The 18,484-nt window shown below is 40.4% G+C and overlaps 1 protein-coding gene across 1 annotated transcript in view; it reads right to left on the bottom strand.

Moving 5' to 3' along the window:
- Nucleotides 1-636: 636 nt before the first annotated feature.
- The window catches only part of LMBRD1 (LMBR1 domain containing 1), a 90,328-nt gene continuing 72,480 nt past the window's right edge, over nt 637-18,484 (bottom strand). Inside the window, exons 15-16 of the mRNA XM_084753664.1 lie at nt 2,007-2,098; nt 637-1,652 (exon numbers count right to left, since the gene is read on the bottom strand). Of these exons, the coding sequence (XP_084609790.1) occupies nt 1,539-1,652; nt 2,007-2,098 (206 nt within the window). The 3' untranslated portion in view covers nt 637-1,538. The remainder of the gene's footprint in view (nt 1,653-2,006; nt 2,099-18,484) is intronic.

Genomic DNA, 18,484 nt, shown 5'->3' with positions numbered 1-18,484 from the left:
TAATACTTTCCTGGGTTTTGGTTGGGGTAATCAAGGAGCCCAATATTGACAGATCAGGCCCTTTGCCAGAACAAAGAAAATAAAAACCAACAAAGGGGGGCTTAATGTGTCAATAATGACATTCAATCCAACCTGTTGCAACCGAAACACTAAAGGAACTTAACAGGCAAGTGAGAGTTCAGACTCATAGGAAGAATAATACGGATGAGGTCGAGGGACTTTCCACCCAAAAACAAACACCAGGAGCAGGAGAGTTTGGCGCCCTAGTGAGTAATATAAGGGTGGGAACAGAGGTGGCCCCAACACAGAGGCTCTGGATGCTTATCAGGTGAGGTGGAAAGGCAATCAGAACGGAAAGTGTTGTCGGAAACAGGGCAGAAGATACAGCTGCAGACAGGGGTTACCTCTTCAGTGTTCACGGCCAAGGCCCACCACAGTGGCTCAAGCTTTTAGTCCCAGCACTTGGGAGGCAAAGGCAAGTAGATTTCTATGAATTTGAGGCCAGCCTGGTCTACAAAGTGAGTTCCAGGACAGCAGGAGCTGTTACACAGAGGAAGAACCCTGTCGCTTACTACCCTCCCTCCCCTGCCCTGCAAAAGCCTTCCCCAGAAGCAAAAAGTTACATTACTTCAAGCATAATGGTAAATACTGTTTAATGAGCTCTTGTTGACATTAGCAAATTAGACTTTCTTCTCCACCATTGAGAACACATTGAGAGCATTCTGTTAGGTCACATCTTTCATTTTCTTTTACAGGTTTCCAGACTTTAAATGAAAAAAAAAATAGCTGAGTATGATGTCATATAGGTTACAATGCTTCACAAATTCAAGTTTCAGCATTCATTATTCTTGGTATTTCCATTTATGATAATATAAATTTCAAAGTCTTCTATGAAACAAATAACATCTACATCAATAGATGTGCCTTAAATATTCTTGCAGAGGTAGCAACACGCACAATGGGTTAATATTTGAACAATGAAATCTGGAACACATCTTAGAATACCATGGGTTTCGGCAGTTTAACAATTTTTCATGAACTTTACTTGAGTTAGACTAATAATTCTATGGACAAACGTGATAACATCTGCCCATGACAGTTGCGCTTATCCGATACGAGCACTACGGCAACACTGCTTAGCCAATCAGAGGACGGTAGTTAAAAGTTTCACATTATTCCAGAGTCCCTAAGGCACAAGACAAGTGACTTCTTATGTTTTTAAAAAGCAACAAAGGGAATGTAAATTTTGCAAGATTTTAATAAATTTAACACTATTATACAACAAAGAAAATTTCCACAAACATTCCCTCACAAATCTGGCAATTCCATATTTACACAGTATTATTATAGCAATTTTAAGTGTTAATCTATGATACAATAATGTTACTTCAGAAAACATAAAAAATAGAATTCTTTTTAATGGACATGCTCTCATTTTTGATGAAAGCTTAGACAGTTCATCCTAATGTTACTTTAAGACTTTGAAAATGCACACAGATATCCAGGCAGTTTCATAAGCTCTTAGCACTGAGGGCCGTTCACACAGAGCAGGCACATGGCTCGTCATCACTTATGTCTGAATCTTCGTCCACTCCTTCAATGACTGATTTCTTCCCTTTACAGCAAGATACAATTAACCCAATCAAGAACACCTGTGAATTCAAATATGCGGTGGTATTAAAATCTAAACATTAAGCAATGCGCTGTAAACTAAGTTGCTGGAGTTGGAGTGATGGTTCGCTGGCTAAGAGTTGTTCTTGTAGGGGCCTTAGTTTCCTTTCCAGAACCCATCCCTCCCATAATGCCAGCGCCTGGAGTCCTGACCGCCTTCTGGGCTCCATGGTACCTGCACACACGTGGCATTCACTCACATACATATAAATTACACCTTTAAAAACCTCCCAATGGCAGAGATGAGATTCAACCAGACTCCTGAGACACACATACACACTTATATGCTAAACGGGATAAAGGAAGGCCGAGTCGTGCTTGGCTACTATACTTACCACAAGAAAGGCCCAGTTACCGAAATAATACGCAGCACTGAAGAACCAGAACTTGTGGAGGAATAAGTAAGTTCGGGTAACAGTACATTGATCTGGAAAAGCAAATACATGATTATGTTCAAGTTGTCACTTTCATAAACCAATGTCTCATTTTGAATCTAAAGGGCTGCTAATCAAAACTACAGGTTAAAACCAGACTGTGAATGGCAGAGCTAGGTCTGTGTCCTCCCCCATGCCTGCTCGCAATCGCAGCCAATGTTAAATTGCCAGCTATTACAACACACACACACACACACACACACACACACACACACACACACACACACACACATAAATGAATGTCAATATTATAATTTTGATCCTAAAAGTAAAAATTTTATTGGCCAACTCAATTTGAAATAGAAAAATAAGAACAACATGGAATCCCATCAAGAAAATGGAAGAAAGAGTGATCAAGTACGTCAGTAGATACTGCACTTTGTAAGGAGACCAACTCTCAGACAACCACACTTGATAGGATTTTACTGTGTTCCCATCCCCCTGGGAGAGCGTTCCACTGAGAAAACAGTGGTTGTTCTGAAGAAATGCCAGCATCATTGTCTAAAGAGATGGCCGCTGTTGGAAATTCAGACAGCATTATAACTTCAATGAAAACCAATTTATTTATATTTCTCCTTAAAATAAAATGTAAGTCAAAGCGAAAGGAGTCTGGTTACTTGATAGCTGTGGTGGATTTTACACTCACACTATACAAGTGCATTACATTCATCATTCCCATGGAGTTACAAGACCCAAATGCATATGTCCTAAGTGAAGTCTGAGAAAATATTTCAAGCTATTCAGAAAGGCCGCTGCAGCACGGCAGGACACAACTGTGTGAAACACTGTGTTTGCTGCTGCTCACAGGGTTTAACAACCTTTGGCACTTCAGGGGGCCTTTATTCTCCACAACAAAACTGACTTACAAAGCAACTTCTTTTCTATCTATTAAGAAAGACAGTATGACTTCTGCATACTTCTATCTGAAATGGACAAGGACCACATATCCTATGTGCAACGAGGAGATATCATATCCTACTGCTGAATAAGAAAATATACCTTTAATTTTTACTTTATGAGCTATCTACTCAGCTCTAATAATGGTTAAGAGGCACTCTTCAAAAAAAAATTAAGCAGGGAGTTTTGCTGTCTAGTTTATTATTATATAAGGTGTCTAAAATATTCTTTTTTAATTTTATGGCTGACACACAGTCTCTGAAAAAGTAGAAATTAGATTATATTTTATGAGAACACAAAACCTGCTTAGATATGTTATGCAAATATTTACCCACATCTCATTTACTTTGACCCTTTCTACTATATTCTAACTTGTGTTTATGAGCTGCTCAATACCAATCTTTGGCGTGGAAATATGCACTTAGCATGGACCCAACCTCTTGCATCCTCCCCCGACCCCGTGAGGGTTACCAGTGAAATGTCCATCAACTGACTGCCCAGGCTCCCTCATATTATTCCTATTTTTGTGGGAACTGTTCCTATTGCTTGCTTTTGAGACAAGGTCTTCCTATGTAGTCCAGGCTGATCTCATGACCCTTCTACCTCAGACTTGTGAGTGCTGAGATTACAGATGTGCGCCACACCTGGCTCTACGTGCTTCGTTGCTCTCCTACCTGTAGCACTCAAGAGCATGATTTTAAACTAGTGATGGGAGTCAGTGCACCAGTGGAGTCACCTGGATTGGAAATTACTTCATCCTGTGCTCTTACCACCTCTTACTCTCACTTCAATTACAGAATCATTCCAGAGAAATTCACAGTAATATGGCCAGTCAGTTTGCTACTTTCATCAAGTCTGACTACTGGAAAGCATTCACAGAGTGTCACCTGCCATCTTATTCAGTATGATGAAGTAAAGTAGAACTTAGGATGGGGTTGGCTGGCCTTACAAAGATTTAGACTGCTAAACAGAACATTTTCTAATTTTCTTAAATTAAGATTTGGCTGGGCATGGTGGCTCACGTTTTTAATTTCAACACTCACAGAAACAGGTGGATCTCTATGATTTCAAGGCCAGTCTGGTCTACAAGGTGAGTCTAGGACAGCCAGGGTTATACAGAAAAACTCTCAGGGAGGGAGGGGGACGACCTCACAAGAGTCTAAGGGTGGCAAAATGACATCCTTGAGTACATCTTCAAAATGGAGCATAAATAAAATGCCCGGTGCAATGAATAAGAGGCTAGGTCACATAGCCTGGGAGTTACACAAGGATCTACCATTTAGCCCCTTTGTTATGTGAACCATGGAGCCTGTGTATGGTTTAAAATGGTTTCTATCCTTTCTTCCCATATCACTATGCAGACGAAGTGAAGTATATCTAAAACCCTAGGCTGAGTGACAGCTGATACAATGAAATTCATGGTAAGACAATTCACAAGAGCTGCAAAATGGCTGCGAATTAAACAACTATTCTGAACGTCCTCTGCAGACGTCCCGCAGTGAAAAAGGATCCCTCTGGCATTAGTGTCATCACTAGTTTGCATATGCTCATTATTTTTCTGTACGTTGAGTTGAGACAAAATAGGCTAGGCAAAATTCAAATGTGAACACTTCAGAAACAAGACACACTGCTAAGAAGTAAAAGGCCTTTGAAAATGTTCAGGTTGAATGCTGAGGGGAGCAATAGGCTGGAACTTAGGAAAAATTGTCTCAAATTGCAATGGTTAATCCTCAAGGCCAACTGGCTTGGCTATAGGATAGGAGTTTTCAGAGAGGAGGAGGGACTAACCACATGGGCCACCACCAAGCCCTGGGCAGGACCTGAATAAGAAGGGAATCAGGAGAGAGCATTATCTGCTTCCTGAGTGTGGACACAATGTGACCATCCGCCACAGTTCTCCACTAAGAGGGAAGGCATCCCTTCTTAACCCTAAGGACAGAAAGAAGCCCTTCTGCCCTATCCTGCCCAGGACACAGTAACGAAAAGCATAACTAATATAAACTTTTTTAAAAACAAAGACAGCATCTTCTCTGGCTGTCACATGAACCTTATGCACAAGTGTGAAACTATCTGAAGACGTCACTCACAAGTCTCCATGCGAAGGGCGACTGAACAAAGAAGCAGAAGCTCTATTCATTTCCACACTGGAGGACACTTTGGGAGCTAAGCCCTGGTGAATTGGAAGTCTCAGGCCAGAAGAGGGATTACAGGACAGCAGCTGAGCCGGCAAGAGCAAGTGTAAGTGAAATCAAATCACTGCCCTGGAGGCCTAATAATCCACTCAGTGACATTTGAAACTGGCTTAGACTGGATTACTTGGCCCACCACCCAAACTGTTATCTTAAATATTTTTCGCCAAACACAATTTACGTGTTCTCCATTTTTAAAGGCGTGCCTTTGATGCAAGCTTTCTAAAATCAAGGTTAAAATATTGTTAGTGTTTGGCTTTGTCAATAAAAATGAAGCTAACTCTAAAAATCCATGTACAACCATGCAAAAGCATTTGATATCTTTATGCGCCTGCTATATTTAGTTTATTTACATAGAGTGGCACATACTCAGAGAATAATGCTTTTAAATTAGCTCCTTGCTAATATTTCATGCCCAAGGGATGATTCCCCGATGAACAAAGGGAGAGGTCCTTGTTTAGCATCTGCCAGTATCCAGCTGCTCACCTGAATCACAGACATCCAGCATATCTTAGCTCTCTAAGTTACTTGAGAAAACGACAGCAAAACAATTTAACTTTCTTTAACCTTCAAAATCAATTTAGGGATGGAGAGATGGCTCAGTGGGCAAAGTGCATGCTGTGCAGGAGTGAAGACCTGTGTTTGGAGCCCCATAATCTGTGCAAAGCAGGGCGCAGTAGTGTGCATCTGTAACTTCAGCACTCTTGAGGTGAGATGGACGGTAACAATACGAGAATCCTGGGACACTCATAGCCAGCTAGCCTGAGCCGCGCAGCGGTGAATGAGAGACCCTGTATGGGATTTCACACAAGGTGGAAGGTGAAGGCCAACACCTGAGGTATATGCACATGTGCGAGCGCACGCGTGCACACACACACACACACACACACACACACACACACACACACACACAGAAAGATGGGGGAGGGAGGGGACGGATAGGAGGAAGGGAGACACCGGAGTTAGTCAGTGACCACTGAGGGGTTGTATTTTAAAATCAGAAGCACTCAGGAGTCTGTTACTGTTGTCATGAAAAGTCTCAATTACACCAAAGACCATATTTATCTTGAAAACTTCACATTTGTTTTTCTTTCTGATGACAGAGTCTACAAGAACTGAGAAAGGGCAACACGAGCACATGAGTAAAATGGATAAATTTTTTTTAAGTCCCATGTTTGCTGCCCTCCTCCATTGCTTCTCACATGCCATCAGAGGAGAAGTAACAGAAATGAAACTAAACCATTTTGTGTCACACAGAGCAGGCTTTATTTTACCTGATAATTTGAATATTAGACATTTGTTTCTTTTTAGACCACCAGCTCAGTCATTTTTAAGGTATGTTAACATCCACTAAAATAGCTGATCAATAACAATGCCTTTTACTTTAAATGCACTTTTAACAAGCAGTGTCAATGCACTGCACAGCTAAGAGCACCTTCAGAGTTTCTGGGTAAGGGCAGGTGTAATCACAATTGAGCCGTCATGTTGAACCATCACCAAAAGCTAACAGAGATATTTAGACTCTGTAATTATTTATCAAGTGATCTAACTATCAAAACTACAATCGGTTATTAAATGGTTATCCCACAAGTGAAGTCTAGCCTGGAATTGGGGAGAGGAGAAAGAGTCCCCAAGGTAGGAGATGAGCACATGGGTAACGCATAGCTATGGGGATGCAAAGTAGGGTTCAGTGGTGGGGTCTTCAGGAAATCCCCTCAAACCGCCCCCATTCTATCTTCAGGTATCTTTACAGTACATATGAAATACATACATCTAAAATTATTTGAAAAATTATATAAAGCCAGATAAGTGAGAAGGCAGAAAAAAGAAAAAGAAAGAAAATAGTAATAAAAAGCAAAGTTATACTAATTAACTTAAAGTTGAACAAACACATACAGCTGAATCAACATTTTGTTAATCTCACTGGAAGACCTAGGTTGGCTAACATTACAGATGATGTTAAGTCTAAAGGAAAAAGTTCTATTACATTTTAAGACTATATGAATCATACCAGGCTAATAAAGACAGAATTCGTCAGGTGTTCTATGCTGATGAGTAAGTTTCCTAGTGACTATTTTAAAGGATATAATATCAAGAATATAACTTGAGTTGCTTTCATTTAAGAGGGTCTAAGCTACACATGTGGTCACAGCTGTATCCTAGCATTGCAGAGTGGAGGCAGGAGAGTCTGTTACACTGAGCGTGAGGACAGCCCATGCTACTTGGGACCATCTCAAAAAAGGGACTGGTGTTGGAGAGGCTGTGTTTTTACATTTACAAGGTGCCAAAATATATGTATTGCTCCTTTAAGAAAGAATGTTCCCAATTTCATTATATCATCAGCTGGCCATGGAAAACTTTTATTACATTACACACATCATATTGTAATGTGAATACTGTATTCACGTCAACACAGGGTCTCATTGGACTGCTCACGGGGAGCAGACAGGCTGATATCTTTCTTTTGCTTCCTTTCTCATCTGTTACAACCATGAAAATACTTCTGGTCATGAGGAAAACAATGCACTAGTGCACAGTACCCGACTGTGGCTCCGCACAGCTCTTAAGTCACACAACTGGTTATAACTATAAGATTACACTATAAAGCATAAGTATAAGTCACACTCTTTATTCTCTATTTATGAAGGAAGACCCTTAAATCACAGAGTGGATCAGGCTCAGTAATAACTTCAGTGAGTGTAAACAGATTAGATTGTTAAGGAGAATATTTTACATTACGAAAACAGTGCAAACTTTCAGCGAATACACTCTAAGTAAGACTCAGGCTAACACAGTCACTCTTACAACCTCATCGTTCTAGAGGCTGAAGCAGGATGAGTGTGACTCTGAGGCCAGCCTGGGCCACACAGGGAATCTAAGGCCAGCCTAGGCTATGCAGCAAGACCTCGTCTCAAAACAAAACAAAAGTTTAAAGCCACCTTCCCTGGCCCCACCAGCAACAGCAAAACCAAATGTAAATATGTGTGGACTATATTTGGTTGATATTTTTTGGGGGGGTCATCATTTGGCTCCTCAGCTATTCCTACTCTCTACCTTTGGAATATATCCAGATCCTAGGTACTTGCTGACACTGTCACTAGGACCACGGCTGCTTCCTTGGATTACTGCAAATTACCTGGCAGCTTACCTCTGCCCCCAGCTCATCACAGTTTATACAGGGGTTGGTAGACCATGGTACACAGGGCAGAGCAGGGTCTCCAGCTTTTCTGTGTTTAGGGAACCAGCTACAGACATTGCTGTGCCCAGGGGTGCCCTCATGTTAGGAAGGCAAAGCTGAATGGTGAGACCAGTTTGTTGCACAAAACTTGCAAGCTCACTATTACCCAACCCTTCACAGCACTTCTGCCGGGTTCTGGCCTATGTGAAACATCCGTTCCAGTGGCCCCGTGTGGATTTAAGTCACTTTATACCATTCTCCCACTCACAATCTCCCACCAAATAGTTCCCTATGAATACAAAAGTGGAAGACCTTAAAACTATGTGCTGTTCCTATCCCTAGAATGCTCTACCCTAGTTATCTTTGCTATTCATCATCTCAAGGTGTTTTCAAATGTCATCAGATCAGTACCAATCCCTTCTCATCGTACCTAAGGCCCCACTCCATCCCTCCTGAGGACCAGCACTGGTCTCTAGGGTTCTCAAACTCTATTGCCTTACATACTTGTGCCATCCCTTTTACTTAAAGGAAGCTGGGCAGGGTAAGACTAATGACTGTTCTGTTCACCATGAGACACTGGCCTGTGATATCAACACATATATGCTAAAGGAAAATGCACAGGGATGCTAAATAACCAGAACTAAGTGATCATATGGGATACTCAGCAATAAAACATTTAGGACCGTGCTTCTCCGCATTATTGAAGATGCATATTATGTCCCAAACATACTTAAGTTGTAGCACATATACTATTTAATGTTGTTTCTTCAAGTAAATCATCACAATTCTGTTGGAGTTGCCTGGTTTCTAGCTTATAGACTAAATCTGACTATATTTTACAATTCTAATCCCCATCTCTACATGTGTAAATTATTAAACAAAAGAATCATATGTCTTTTCAAAAACCAACAATACCTCACATCTATGCATCCAAGGCTCTGGGTCACTTCTAATGTTCCGAAGAGGGTCAAGAAGCTAAACTGAGTTATCTTCACTTAATATGGGACAAGAGGGGTTAAGCCGACCTTTGAATCAGGACAGTAGGCATTGCCTACCATTGTTATCTCACGTTAGATTGGTAGGCTACCCTGGGCACAAGGCATGCAGAGACATTAGAGTCCCGTCACCACAAAGCAGCACAATGGAAGTTCTGCCAAAGGTTTTAGGTTCTAGATATATCTACTGAGCATGTCAAGTTCTGTAACATGGACATTGCTTAAAGCAACCATTCACCTAAACATCAAGTGCCAAGTATCAAACGGTGTTGCAACTCTTCTAATTCTATTTGCTTTGAAAAGACATAAATGTGTGAAAATACACTTAATGTCTGAGCAGGCCTTTTTTTTTTTCTTTTTTGGTTTTTCAAGACAAGTTTCTCTGTGTAGCCTTAGCTGTCCTGGACTCACTTTGTAGACCAGGTTGGTTTTGAACTCACAGTGATCCACCTTCCTCTGCCTCCCTGAACTCTGGGATTATAGGCATGCGACACCACACCTCTGGCAAAAAACAAAACAACAAACAAACAAAAACGTTTTAAAATTACTAAATCACACAAATCCACAAGACAATGAATGTTCTCAAGCAGTATTGTTTAGGTGCCGAGACTTAAAAAAATAAACTCTCTGAAACTTCAGATATTCAAGAATACCTAAGTACTTAATGTTTTAGGAAAAGATGTTAAAAAAAATTTAATAACAAAACTTTTAGTGAGCATCTCTCTTAGCTGTCTACTTTTCAATAAATCCAAGAACCATCTACCCCCAAATCACTTTCTACTTGGCAGATGTTTGATTTTACCCTCAAAAAATGTTTCTTTTCCCTTTAGTTGCAAAGAACAGAGGTGTTGATCTAAGAGGCACAAAGAAAGTATTCAACTCTTGCCAGAGGGAAAACTAGAATTCTATATTTTGCTTTTGTGAAAAATATTGACAAGTAAGATTATTTAAATATGTCTGTACTCTTCTGCCTACCACTGTATGGAGTTTGCTTTCTACATGGAGCCATGAAGAGCACTGCATTTCCTGTGCTGCTAATTTAAGTGCTCTCGATGAAGGATAAAGCTACAGTTGTTTTTGCTTTGCTGTTGTTGTTGTGATGCTTCTACCTAAGGTTGGGGGACTTGAAAACTGATTATTGGAAATTAGAGTAAGCAGCTTAGTGGGAATAAAAGGAACAAGAGCACTCTGCCCAAGCCATGGCCAGCAACAGCACAGACTGGGTAAGAGGAAGAGGAGGGAAGGGCTCGGCACTAGCCTTGAGGATGAAGCTCTCTGGGGTTGGCAGGATGAACATGTTCATAAGCTAGCAGCCAATTAGAAAATAAGAATAGAAACTTGAGACTATAAATTCTTGATTTTGTTCATTAAATTATGTAGTGTGTTTACATTTTCAACTGCCAAATTCGAAGCATCACTAAAAAGTCTTACTAGTCTAGTTAAGCTCCATTTATTAAATTGAATGCAATGGAAGGGAACAAGAAAATGAAAAACAGGAAAAGATAAAGCTCTAGAGGTTGGACTAGGCTGAATCATTTCACATAAAGTCTTCCAAGGTGGAGAACTAGTAGACTCACTGTAAGATTATGACTAAATAGTACTAGACTGGGGGTACAAATAAAGTAAAAATCTTGAAGCAAGTTCTACTGTACAATTATTATTGATACATAAACTGTTTCAACTATTTCAGATAGGAATACACATCTTCTAGAGCAATATTTCTGTTTTAATGCCAGGTATGGGACATAGGGCTCCTTTGGATTCTCCACAGCAGCTATGATTTGCCTCATGCTCTAGCATGTTTCTGCCAGCTCCACACAGTTTCTCCAAGTGTATGACATTTGAAATTCTGGGGTCTCTTCAGAGGGTATAAAAATGCTAGAGCCCTGAGCATGGCTGCTGCGGCTCCTGATGCTGCTATTTGCTGGTTGGAGCTATCCTGACAATGAAGATCAAATGTGCCGCAAGGACCCTTGATGCCCCTTATCAGCAGGAAGTAGCCGAGGGATATCCATGTTCCCTCTAACCTTCCTTTTCTCCTAGCCAGTGTTGGAGGACTGGAAGGGACAGGCGTGGTGTAAGAAGGTAGGAAAAAGAACCCAATACAGTAGCCAAAAATCTAACTACACTTGGCTGTTCTCCCATAAGATCAGGGCTCAATTTCCAGCACTTATGTACTTGCTCAAAATGCCTGTAACACCAGTTCTAGGTGATCCAAATATCCTCTGCTGACCTCTGCTGATACCAGGCACACAGACATACATGCAGGCAAACTACATACATACATAAGAAAAATAAAAAAAGAACAAAAATAAAAAGCAAGCAGCCAAACAAACTAAAAAGCTAAGCGGCTGTTACTAGCTATAATTTCTAAAACAAAAGTTTCACATTAGAAAATATAAAGTTTTTATCATAAAAATATGTAAGAAATTTATGAAGTATTAAAATTATTCATTAAAGTTGAATTGTTATTTCCAAATATGAAACAGCATGTCTGTACTTAAATTTGTGAGTTATTCAAAGTATAAAAAAGTCTTCAGAGGAAAGTGGGACAGAGGGGAGGACATCCTATTGGGACTCTAGGTGAGAGAAGCAAGGGAGAATGGAGAAATAGAAGGATCCAGAGGGTCCTAGAAACCTACAGGAAGAACATTATGATAGGCAGATTTGGGCCCAGCGGTCCTGCTCAAACTATGGCACCAGCCAAGGACAATACAGGCCATAACTTCAAACCCCTACCCAGATCTAGCCAATGGACAGAACATTCTCCACAGTAGAGTGGAGAGTGGGATATTACTTTCTCACATACTCTGGTGCCCCATATTTGACCAAGTCCCCTGGAGGGGGAGACCTGGTGGCACTCAGAGGAAGGATAGCAGGTTACCAAGAAGAGACTTGATACCCTATGAGCATATACAGGGGGAGGAGGTCCCCCTCAGTCACAGTCATAGGGGAGGAGAGTAAGGGGAAATGGGAGGGAGGGAGGAATGGGAGGATACAAGGGATGGGATAACAACTGAGATGTAATATGAATAATTAATAAAAAAAGTCTTCAGTGTTTTAAAGTACTATGCAGAAAAGAGGATTAACTTGTGAAGTTTTAAATATATTTTATGTAGATTTAAATTTCTGAATACATCCTCAAAAGCTGCAATTCCTGAAATATGAATCTAAGAAGGACTCATTTTATATCACTGAATTTGTCTATAAATAAGTCAAAGTTTACTTCATGGTAAACAGGGAGATGGAGGAAGGAATGAGATAAGTAACAGCAAGGGTGTTTGAAACAGCCAGAGGAAGACTATTATTTTACAGGCTTACAGAAACATGTATGTATTGGGCGTGATTTTGTGTTTGTGTGTGCGTATGTGTCTACACATCAGATAGGCAGACAGAGAGAGATATAGTTAAAATGAGTAATGCCACATGGGGCATAATCTTACCAAGAATCACAGACTACTAAAAGTCCCAGAGCAGGGCAAGGGAAATCTCTCTGAATTTGAAGGTAAGGCCTTACTGCTGAAAACATCACACACTTCAGGCAGACTTGGAGAGTTAAGCTGGAACTGACCTGAAGCCTCTTCCTGGAGGACTAGTTCTCACAGCATCAGAAGGGCAAAAGCGGGCAATAGTCCTGTAAACAATGACTGGACTGGCAATATGTCCTTAAGATGCAGTAGTGGTATGTTTATCTTAGGTGTAACCGACAGCAGTCTAATTGAACTTAGGCCTGCTCAACAGGAGGAAATTAACTCCTGGTACTATTACATTAACAACTGCCTGTGGCTGGAGAGGTCAGAGACACCAGAGAAAAACATATTACTTTTTCTAAACCAGTATAATTCCAACTGCAATCTAAAAGTATACCCTTATGCTAACAGGTAATTGCTTTCCCCCCTAAACTAGTGAACCTTCAGAGACTATAACCATGGGGTAGCTAGACCCACCTGAAATACCTACAGGGCAATCCTTACACACAGGGGAAGCCTGCTGAGGAGGAGGCGCGAAGACTCAAATGCCAGGCAGCTAGGATGCCGGCTGCTGGATCTTGTCTTCCAGACAGGGCAGAGAAGCGCATGTATGAGGTCTCAACAACATGGCTGTGTAGACAAGGCCTGTATAATGACAACTTGGCCTGATATGACAGCATGCTTGGGGGAAGTTTACCCCTAGATGAAGAGCTACGGGCAATCAGCAGCTGCTGAGAAAGGGAGAGTAAGTCTTCTCCGGGGATGAGCACCATGATAGGTCATCCAATTCCAAGTAGTCAATACTAAAGGCATGTACATACAAGCTACAGTAATTAACTCAGTAGATTATATATATTCATATGTTTGTATGTGTGTGTATGTACTTCTGGTGTATATATAAAATATATATGTAACAATAATTAGAGAAGAAATTATGAATTTGAGAGGCAGTATGGCGGACACAAAAGGATTAGACAAAATACAGAGTATTCCATATAAAATTCTCAAAAAAATTTTTTCAAATGTATACAAGAAATGATAGAGATCTACATGACATATTATTTTGCTGAAGATTCAGAATTAAAAGCAAATGGAAAAAGTCTTAACTTATTTTTACAAGGAGTTGATCCCTTTAACTGCAATTGCTCAGCGTATCTTCAGTTAGTACTGCACCCACTACATGAATGCTCACAGTAAATCCTGTTACTATGCAGGACAAACCACACTGGCTTATACCAATGGGCAAGCCACTTAAACTTACAAAATTTAAGAAAGATATTACATACTCATTAGCATTAAGTCTTAAGTAATATGAAATTATATAAAAAACAAAACAAAATAGTGTGATTTAAACCCAAAATGATACCCAGAAACGTCATGTTTCACAGCCCCCCATCTTGGTCTACGCTTGGTATGTTCTTTAAGGATACAGACTGGCTCTTTCTGTTTCCCTCAACTATGTTCCAGGCAGCATGCCTGCCTAACAACTCAGAATTTTCTTGTTGTTCTTGGTTTTTTTGTTTTTCCAAGACAGGATCTCAATACGTAGCTCTGGCTGTCCTGGAACTCATTCTGTAGACCAGGCTGGTCTTAAACTCACAGAGACCACTTGCCTCTGCCTCCAGAGTACTGAGATTAAAGGTGTGTGCCAGTATACACGGCTGCATTTCAGCATTCTTTAAAGAAGGATATTCTCTATGTAATTATAGTACAGGAACAAATCCTAGAAATTTAACATTTATAGGGCACGAGTTATCTTGTGTATTTTCTACTCGTCCCTTATCTCATTAATGTCCTTTAGGAGTTTCATCTCCACTATAGGGTCCGATTCAGGACTACGAACCACATCTGAGCATCTCTCTTTTATGTTCTTACTTCTGTAACAATTTCTCCCCTTGCCTTTTAAGTCACTGCCGTTTTGAAGTGCCAAGGCTAATTACTGTAGCGTTCTCTTCAGTCTGGCTTCGCCTGATATTAATTCACTGATGCGCTGCCAGCACAGGGTGCTGTGGGCACACCCCCACAATCCATGTTACCCACTGCTGTCAGGCTGTCACTTCATGAGGTGCACCAAGTCCATTTGCTCCTCCAGCTGTACTGATTCTGATCTTGTGCAGACTTCATCGGGTTCCTCTGAGGTTCAGCTACTATTTTCTTCTTCGTTACAACTTACTCAGTGTTGCTTCAGTCTGAATCACTTTCAATCCCTCCTGTCACATTTATCTCAAACTAGAGTCATTTCTAAATCTGCTAGGAATTTACTTACTCATTTTTAGGTTGTTGTTACCTCCTGGTATTTTGAACTTCTTTTATACTTTCTCTCCAGTTAGCCACTCAATTCTGTGTAGATAGTTCCGACATTAAGTCTGTGCACGTCTTTATCTCTACTCACGTTCCTAGCAACTTCCTATGAAAACTCTCTTTTCTGGTGACGTGAGATTGTGTCAAGTTGACAGCTAAAATTAACTAGCACACATAAAGAATTAAGAATGCATTCATTTTTGCAAAAAGACTGCACAAGTACTGGTTAAACAGCAAACTCCTAAGTGTCTTTTACTGTGATTCTGGATTAAAAGTTAATTTACATACAATTATTAAGACTACTTCAAAGCTACATTAAAATATGGAGTTTCCATTTTACAATCCGTTTCCTTAATTCTCTAGGACTATACTTTATTATATTCTATTAAAACTGTATTCTCAGAAGGCTAAGACTTCCCAATTACTAAGTACTACTGTTTCAATCATCTACACTAGTGACCACTGCACAGGACATTTTCTTGTCATTAAAATGCTAGGCTTCCGTTACCTCCCTCATTTTCCAACCTGTGTTTTCTCTAATGACCTAAGGTTTAGCCTGTCTGTTTCTGGTCAGCCTTTTTTTTTTTTTTCTTTTTATTTATTTATTAATTAAATTTTTTTCCTTTTTTTATTAATTTATTCTTATTACATCTCAATGGTTATCCCATCCCTTGTATCCTCCCATTCTTCCCTCCCTCCCATTTTCCCCTTATTCCCCTCCCCTATGACTGTTCCTGAGGGGGATTTCCTCCCCCTGTATATGCTCATAGGGTATCAAGTCTCTTCTTGGTAACCTGCTATCCTTCCTCTGAGTGCCACCAGGTCTCCCCCTCCAGGGGACATGGTCAAAGGTGAGGCACCAGAGTATGTGAGAAAGTAATATCCCACTCTCCACTCTACTGTGGTGAATGTTCTGACCATTGGCTAGATCTCGGTAGGGGTTTAAAGTTTTACGGCCTGTATTGTCCTTGGCTGGTGCCTTAGTTTGAGCGGGATCCATGGGCCCAAATCTGCCTATCATAATGTTCTACTTGTAGGTTTCTAGGACCCTCTGGATCCTTCTACTTTGCCATTCTCCCATGATTCTCTCATCTAGAGTCCCAATAGAATGTCCTCCCCTCTGTCTCAGTTTCCTGGTAAGTGAAGGCTTTCGTGGGACATGCCCCTTGGGCTAATATACAGATATAAGTGAGTATATACCATTTGAGTCTTTCTGCTTCTGGGTTAACTCACTCATTATGATCATTTCTAGCTCAATCCATTTATCCACAAATTTCGGGAATTCCTTGTTTTTAATAGCTGAATAGTATTCCATAGTGTATATGTATCTGGTCAGTCTTAATATCATCTGTGACTTCCACTGCCTTGCTGTGTGGAATGAGCATTCTCTTGTATTTAGAAAGCAGTAACAACTTTGCAATAGCAACTTTATTTGAAAATTTAAAGGACAACTGATGTAACACTGTTAGGTTTCCTTTCTCTTAAAGGAAACATAAAAGCATGAAATGTAGAGGAAAGAAAATGGAAGACGTGGAATCTGGGCCCTTGGACTAAAGCTGAAGGCTCACTCTGTCTGCAGAGTCCTCATGCTCTTCTCTCTCAGACTCCAGTCTGTCTGCCACAAGGAGGAGGTGATTGTTCAGGTGTCGTTTCTAGAGGTTTTCTTTGTAATATTGCGGTTTATATTTTTAGAACAGTGTATAGTTTGTGTGGCTCTTTATGGCTTTCCTCCCATTTTCAGCTTCTATATGTGAGTGGGATAAGTTCTTTAACCCTAACCTGTACAGGAGCTTCGATAAATTGTTCCAGGGCCACAGACCACCTGTACCTGCTGGCAGAGAAGATATCTTGGCAAACATTGTACCTATGCAGCCTGCTTTTTCAATCATCCCAGGCTTACTTACTGCAAAACTTAGTGACCAAGTCTTTCTACAGGTAGATACTGATGCACAACTACTCTAGCCTTAGTCATGCAAACACATCTCACATTTCCTTTTATATCTCCTACACACACACATACACACACACACACACACACACACACACACACACGTATATGTATATACATATACACACATACATACATTCTCATGTCTTCTTTAGCTTTTAATTTTGTCTAATTGGCTATTTAATAACTCATATAGTTGGGATGCCATATCAACTTACATTTTAGTATTTGAGTGTATAACCCTACAGATTATTTGATTTAAGGTTCTACGCTACTATGTGAGCAAATACACTTAAACAGAAGGAATACAGAAAAATGAGGTCTGCATTATAGGGAGGGTTTCAGCTACTCTAATGTCCAAATAAGACAAAAAATTTATACCCAGAAAGTTTAAAATAAGTAGATGTGATAGCAGAGTAAGCTCTGGGTCTACGGGACTGCTAATGTTGACATTGGGAGTACACTATGCTCCAACCCTGAACCTGCACCTCGCTTTCTATCTTCAGTTCAGCCCCCATGGTCACATGCTCCCCAAACAACCGAACTACTCCTGAAGTCAGCCATATTAGTTCAGATATTGAAGAAACAGTCAGGTTGATAATTCCACCTCATTCCCTATACGTGTTTATTTCTATCATTAGCATATTTTCAGACAAGCTCTTCTGGTCCCTGCTATGAACTACCAGAAACTTCTGCCACTTTCTTTCACTGCTAACTTCATGGTCCAGTAAGTCCCGGTGGACAGTTTGAACATACAGTCCATGGAGAACTGAGGCAATCAGATAACAGTGGTACTTCTTGCCAACTGCCAAGCACCATAGTTTTCTGTGTAGCCATCAGATTCAGCTTTTGGAAAAAACAAATTATGAAGTACACAATGTCTTGGTTCTTGGTTCTTTTTGTCACATTCACAGACCTGTTATGATCTCATTCCAGTGGTTCTTAATGTGTGGGTCCTGACCCCCTTGGGGTGAAACAACTCTATCATAGAGATTACATATCAGACATCAAGTGTATCAGATGTTTACATTAAGATTCATGACAGTAGCAAATTTAGAGTTATGAAGTAGCATTGAAAGTAATTTTATAGTTGGATGGCACCACAACATGAAGAACTGTAATAGAGTCTCGGCATTGGGAAGGTTGAGAACCACTGCTCTCACTCCTAATTCTACCGTTTCCTTCAATCGTCATCCTAACCCTCCCGTCCATAAGAAATGTCAGCGCAGTCATAATGTAGATGTATGTGTTACCCAATGGTCTTAGGCAAACCCCATCATGACCCACAAGAGAACCACTGTGTTAGCGTAACAATGTTTAAAACTTGCTTGAGCATACAGCTGTGTGCTTTGTTTTCAGGCAGAGACAGCTTGAAATTGATGCACATACTAAATGCATTCT

The sequence above is a fragment of the Acomys minous genome (assembly GCF_964271855.1).
Source record: "Acomys minous genome assembly, chromosome: 13".
NCBI classification, from domain to species: domain Eukaryota; kingdom Metazoa; phylum Chordata; class Mammalia; order Rodentia; family Muridae; genus Acomys; species Acomys minous.
The sequence above is the reverse complement of the archived record's forward strand: the minus strand, read 5'-3'. Positions and strand labels throughout refer to the sequence as shown.